This window comes from Pundamilia nyererei, unplaced genomic scaffold (assembly GCF_000239375.1).
Source record: "Pundamilia nyererei isolate P.nyererei 1_Seehausen unplaced genomic scaffold, PunNye1.0 scaffold00031, whole genome shotgun sequence".
Classification (NCBI taxonomy): domain Eukaryota; kingdom Metazoa; phylum Chordata; class Actinopteri; order Cichliformes; family Cichlidae; genus Pundamilia; species Pundamilia nyererei.
Window position 1 is genome coordinate 2,163,360 of NW_005187432.1, and position 6,754 is coordinate 2,170,113.

Genomic DNA, 6,754 nt, shown 5'->3' on the forward strand with positions numbered 1-6,754 from the left:
ATATAGATATAGATATAGATATATATATAGATATAGTGAAAAATTTGTGCAGAGAGAAAGAGAGAGAGCTTGCATATGAGAAAGTTGTGCCTGATGTGTAGATTTTGCACAGCTCTCTGCATTTGTAATAACAAAAGTGAAAATATCTTTATTCACTGCTCTCTCGTAGTTGTTACCCAGTCAGTCTGATATATATCCCTCCATGAAACTTTTTGCACATTTTTACTTTTACAAATTTGTCAAAAAAAATTGCATTGACTTTGTTGTTAAAGCAAAGGATCAGGGGGAATTCTGTGTTACGTTCTCCATCTAATACCACTAACTTATTTCAGTGTCCTCTCTGTCATCCTTCTGCAGAGGTATCCCCAGCCACGAGGCCAGAAGAAGAAGAAAGTGGTGAAGTATGGGATGGGAGGAATGATTGTGGTGCTGCTGATCTGTATAGTATGGTTTCCGCTGCTCTTCATGTCCCTCGTGAAATCTGTAGCTGGAGTCGTCAACTCTCCGCTGGATGTCTCATTTGAAATCACACTGGCAGGCTTTCAGGTGTGGACACAATTTCTTATATAAAATCATTGGCACCTCTTTTCACAGGTCCTTTGTCAAATGTCTAGAGGTAACATTTATGGTTATGTGGTACCTGTGGACTGAGGGAGATATTTTAGTGTATTTAGGGTGGAGGATTTAATGTAGTGTGTTTGTATGTGTGTGTATCAGGCATAGTTTCATGACAGTTACTGCACATTAATCTGTATGAATAAATTAAGTTCACCAGAAACAAGTGCTTGGTTTAAAATCATTAGAGGTGTATTCACCTTTAACTAGACTTTTTTCAAAACGTTGTCTTTCCACAGCCCATCTTCACCATGAGCGCGCAGCAAAAGCAACTGTGGAATGTGACGGAAAAGGAATTTCGTAACTTTGTAGAATATTATAAGAAGAAAGATGTAAGTATACGAAATCAAATACAAATAGAAGATCATAATTTACAAACCATAATGTGTTTTCAATTTGAGAAATAAATACTTTTTTATCTCTGATGTAAAGTAGTTCCCATATAATGCGAGTAGTTCTTTCTCTACTAAAGTACCATAGACAGTAAAAAGGATCGACGTAACAACGATGATGTCATCAACTGGTTTTGGAAGCTTATTTTACGTATTGACTGAGAAGGTCAAGGCTAGCAAATTTGGTTAGCAAGATCCATCCATACCCTTAAATCAGGGGATAAATTTTTCCTGAAGGAAACAAAAAGATATGTACTAATATTCAGTGGAAGATTATAGTTAGATAGTTGAATTATAGTTGAATCTGAAACAGTTTTAACAATCAACAGTCCATTTGTGTATGTGTGCATGTTGACCTTAATTTAAACTTGCTTAGCTGACAGATTATTGGTTTAGTGCGACTGAATTATATTTATTCCAATTGTTTGATTTTGTGTTTGGATTAGGACGCCATGCAGTGGCTGGAGAGCTACATTTATAAGGACCTGACCATTGCTCAATTGAAAGGCAGCTCCAACTCTCTGTGGACCATCAGTCCGCCCAGCAGAGCTAGCTTGATAGAGATGTTGAACTCTACTGATGATTTCTCCATCACTGTGTCCTGGTCTGTGCAAAGGTACGCAGGGACAAATGTGTTTCCAGATAGGTAAAACTTTATAATAACTGTTAGTAAAGGGTTAATTAATAAGTAATAAAATTTAAGTTATTTATTTTATCATCATGAAACAAAAAAGATAATTATTAAAGAGCATCGACATCACATTACAAGTAGTGTATGACCAAAGACGTAAGATCAATGACATTCTGGCAAAAGTGCAATAATCCCCTCAACTGGCGCCTATCAATGTGGAAGAGTAGCTGCTCTACTCGGAGTCCCTTCCAAAATACTACAGTCCTCACCCCATCTCTAAGGGAAAGGCCAGCCTTCAGAGCACATGTTCCCCTATAGAACTGCCGGGCTTTTACCTGACACCTTTCACCTCAGAGGAGCAACCTTGTGTCCAGTCTATGCTCTGTCTGTTTATATGGACAGAACCCAGGGTGACCAGCTTTTTGTGTGCTGGGCTAAAGCACAAACTGTGCCTCTCCCACTGGATAGTAGGAGCAATTACCCTGGCCTATACTAACAGGGGTCTTCAGCCTCCTGTTGGCCTGGGGCACGTTAGGGGTCCCCACTACAACCTCATGGGCTCTTTTTAAATCAATTTCCATCCAGGAGGTGTGTTCAGCTGGATGCTGGCCCTCACCTCACACATCTGTTTTACAAGCTAGATGTGACAGCACTTAACCTGGTGCATTCAGCCCTCAGTGTAGGTTCTTCCCAGGTGGGAGCGTCTCCTCTGTGAAATGTTATTGGGGGACAGTTGTCTTCTTAACAGGCATGTCTCGGAATCAGGGAGTCAGTATTTCTCCCACAGTGAGAGATGAAATAAATGCTGTGAAAGAGAACATAAGGTTATGCTCATGCTACTCAAGAGAACCGGGGACCACCCTCCTTGCTATGGAAGTGAGGAAGAAGTGGACTTGTTTTGAATAACATATGACAATGTCAGCCTATTATATAGGGAGGGCCAAGCCACTCCTGACACTGGAGTCACTCAGCCATACATACACATTCATCATACCTTGTTGTCAAAGTTTTTGACCCATAGACATCAGCAAGGGCTAGTTAAATTGTCCCTCATTCACAAGACTTCTCCTCAGTCTACCAGCTTTGTTGCAAATCTGCTTTTTCATAATAACCCCAATTACCTTGCTTCGCATCGAACAACATTTTAATTTTAAATGTAAAGATACAAATTCCTTAAGCATAATTTAAGTATGTTTTTTCTCCTTTAGAAACGCCAGCCTGGGAGCCAAGGCAGAAACAGCATCTGGAAAAAAAACAAGGTTGCTTACAGAGAAAGACAAAAACATAAAACAGGACCTTATAGATCTGTTAAAAGATGAACGTAACATAACAGAAGTGTGAGTATAGTATCAGCCACACATTTTCTCTTTACTCTTTGCCAGTTTGTGTTCTCTAGTAACCAGGAGCTGCTAAATGTTCCCCCTCAGCTAAATAATTTTCCCTCTTATTTTCGAAAGTGGCAATTAAAATTTTATGGCTGTACATAAATTAAGTATGGAGAGTATTAGTAAAGCAAGTCCACAGTGACATGTGAAGACAGGTGTCACTTATATGCATTTATTTAACATAATGACTGGAAACAGTCAAAACCTAACAGCACTTAGTGGTAGCATATTTTTCAACTGACTGGTGTGTTTTGGAGCGAGACAAGGTCTTTTTAAATATAACATAATCTGTATATAAAAGATGGACGAAGCCATGCTGACATCATCCGTTGGTTGTGAAGCATCAATGGATGTTTGTTTTTGTCAGAAAATGTATTAAAATGTGCAAAAAGACAACTTCTTTAATAAATAAACAGTTTGGTGTGATTTGGTTATAAGCGACGAATTCTGGGAAAAATATGTGAATATATGATGTTTGCTTTGTTAGACTGAAGTGGATTTACAAATCTGTTAAAAAGTAAACATTTTTACAATTAGTAAGGCACGCCTCTATAACATACAAAACCATAATATAATATAATCATTAGAATTGTTATAATATTTATAAAATATTAACTTGCAAGCACTTACAGCTTTTCTTTTCCTGCAGGACACTAACAAATGTTTTCCCTCGCTATGTTCGAGCACCCAGCGATGTGGAGTCCAAACCCGTTGAAAGCCTTTACAGAGGTGACCGAGTATTTGTCACTGTGTACAGAGTGTTAGAGTGATGTGAATTTTTCATGCTTGTTATTTGATTTGGTAACAGTAAAGAAAAAAAATAGTAAAGATGCTCCATCTCAATAAGAGATGTAGTAGATTAGAATTTCTGACTATTAAATATCAATACATATTCATGCTTTTCAAAAAGTACATAAGCCATTTTATTTAATGGGTGAGTAAATTTCTTTAACATCAATTTATATACTTACTTTTGATGGACAAAGCTTTTGTATATTTTTTTCCAAAATAAATCTGATTTACATTTTCTGACAAAACTTCTTTATTTCTTTATCGTAGAAACGGACGGTCGCCCAGAATATTATGACATTAAGGTGAAATTGAAGAGAGCTAATGACAGCAATGATAAAGAATGGTGGATCGTCCATCAGACAGAGCCTAGCAAGACCAAACTAACCAATCTAAAGTCTGCAGGCCTGGAACTGTTCGTATTCAGCGACCAAGTCAGCCCGCCCAGTTTGGGCTTTCTAGCTGGATATGGGTACGTGGTTTGTGATATTCTGTTGTGTATTTCAGTCAAATGTTTGTGTTTATATGTAAAAAATGTCACAAGATAAGTAAGGATAGGAACTGATGCTTACTGATTAAAACTAATCTGACTGCTTAATTTCATTTCATATGAGACTATTTTAATGTATTTAAAACCAGTTTGAATGTTTAGTTAAAGACACTGACACAGAATAGGCAGGCTGTGTTGGTGGACTATATTTGCTTCACTGAGCTTTTGTTACCAAATTGTCACATTTCCCTTTTTTCATGCGAGACACACCCTTATCAGCAATAAATGAAATATTACATATTACATATTCTTGAGTGAAGTTGAAGCAGTGCATCATGGGAAGCCCCCAGCAGCCTAGGCTTATTGCAGCATAACTAAGGGAGGATTCGCCTGAGTTCTTTTTTATGTGTATATGATACAAAATCAAAATGTAAAGACAAATGACCAAAAATGGGGTTACGGCTGGATGCTGATGAGACAGCGTGGGATCGATTCATATACTTTTTCTTCACAAAAATTAACCGAATCCTTTGGCAGTTGGGATACAGAACAATCAAATTATTTTCTTAGAATATCATAGAGAAGTACAGCGTTCACAGCTTTTGTCAAATATCATATGTTTTACCTTTTTGATACATTATATTTGGATTTCTAGTCAGGCAAAAAATAAGAATTTAAAAGAATCCAAAATCTGAATGTTTTCTTCTTCTCCTTCCTGTTTAGTATCATGGGCCTGTACGCCTCTGTGGTTTTGGTCATCGGCAAGTTTGTGCGCGAGTTCTTCAGTGGCATTTCCCACACCATCATGTTCGAGGAGCTGCCCAACGTGGACCGCATCCTCAAGTTGTGCACCGATATCTTCCTGGTGCGAGAGACGGGGGAGCTGGACCTGGAGGAGGACATGTACTCTAAACTCATCTTCCTTTACCGCTCGCCAGAGACTATGATCAAGTGGACTCGGGAGAAAACTCAGTGAGGGAAACTTTAATGAATGAAGTTGAATCAGATCTTTTCAGAGACACTGGATAGTCGCTCTGTTGGTGTGAGCAGCTATTTTAGCCTCCAAAGCAAATGAAGGCCAACTTTATCCTCGTCAGCTGAGCTCGGGCGGCAGTGATACAGTGTTAGCTCCAAAGGGAAACACCTTTTTATTTGGACTTATAAACTGGGGTATTTTTTACTCATTAATGACAACCTTGACTCTCACAATTAATAAATTTGAGCACAGATTTCCAGGTGCTGTATTTATCTTGCAAAGGTTTTGCCTCCAGTGGATAAAATAAGCAGGCGGTTTTCAGTTCGAGGTGTTTAGGCGCAATTTTCCTGAAATTAAAAGACAAAAAGTCCCTAATTTCTCTTCACATCTGTCCCTAATATTTTCAAAATCGCATGGTAGGTGGAGAGAAACAGTAACTGGCTGCAGCATTACTCTTTAAGGGCTTCCCACTGACAAATAAGTGGACAACAACGACCACACAAGCACAATCACATATTTTTCCAACTGGAACGTTTGGATTTTGGGACTGTGCAATGCTGAGCTGCCGTTCCTATAAGATTTTTAAGAATGTGGAGCAAGGGAAATTTGACTTTCAGACATCACGATTACTTTTTTTTGTTTTTTTAAAGAAATGTCAGAGGCCACTCTGGAAACAAAATGCAAAACAAAAGATTACCAGACAATCTTTACTTGCCTTATTTTGTTTGTATGAGAAGAACTGAAACTCTTACGAACTACATACCTTTCTCAGGAAGAGCTGTTTTCACAGATAATCATTGTATGTTACGGTAATATGTAGGCTATTGTGGATCTTAAAAAACATGATATTGTAGAAAAGATGAGAACTATTTAAATGGCATGAAATAAAATGTGGAAACTGTTCGGAGTTTTACTGCACAGTGACACAGTTAAAAGCTGTATTAAAGAAGGACTTTTTTCCTGCAGAGATTGACATTTTTTTGTCATTCATCAACATTTTGAATCATCTGCAAGCCGGTTTGAGTCGAGAGCAGCAGAGGTCTGGTTTTCTACATCAGGGTAATGTGCTTCGGGCGGTAGACTCTTTGACTTGTGGACCTCGCTGGCACCCACAGCTGTGCATCCAGTCATCAAAGAAGAAACACACAAAGGGCTGAGACTTGGAGCCCTTTGGTCCAAACTATGCATTAGAGGACATTTAGCATGAGTGAAAACCTTAATTATTGCCATGACTAATTTGCAATACTTGTACATAGGGGTTACATTAAAGGGAAAGGTCGCAGGGGAATGAAATGTGAAAATTGAACTTGTATGTTAAGGCAATGTCCAAAAATCTTCAAATAAAACATGTGGAAAGGTGTGGCGTTTTTTGCACTCGGCTGTTGTGTGTGTGTGAAGATGGTCAGTAAATCTGGGGGTCACATTAGTGGGTTTTAACAGGATTGTGATGGAAAACAGCTGCAACATGCGTGGATT

At 38.4% G+C, this 6,754-nt stretch overlaps 1 protein-coding gene across 4 annotated transcripts in view; it reads left to right on the forward strand.

Annotated features, from left to right (window-relative positions):
* The window catches only part of piezo2b (piezo-type mechanosensitive ion channel component 2b), a 90,426-nt gene extending 83,794 nt beyond the window's left edge, over nucleotides 1–6,632 (forward strand). For all 4 annotated transcript variants that reach the window (XM_013909813.1, XM_013909815.1, XM_013909816.1 and 1 more), the window contains 7 exons: nucleotides 358–546; nucleotides 855–947; nucleotides 1,454–1,623; nucleotides 2,847–2,975; nucleotides 3,673–3,752; nucleotides 4,083–4,284; nucleotides 5,026–6,632. In XM_013909813.1, coding sequence (XP_013765267.1) covers nucleotides 358–546; nucleotides 855–947; nucleotides 1,454–1,623; nucleotides 2,847–2,975; nucleotides 3,673–3,752; nucleotides 4,083–4,284; nucleotides 5,026–5,278 — 1,116 coding nt within the window. In that variant the 3' untranslated portion in view covers nucleotides 5,279–6,632. The remainder of the gene's footprint in view (nucleotides 1–357; nucleotides 547–854; nucleotides 948–1,453; nucleotides 1,624–2,846; nucleotides 2,976–3,672; nucleotides 3,753–4,082; nucleotides 4,285–5,025) is intronic.
* The last annotated feature ends 122 nt before the right edge of the window (nucleotides 6,633–6,754 follow it).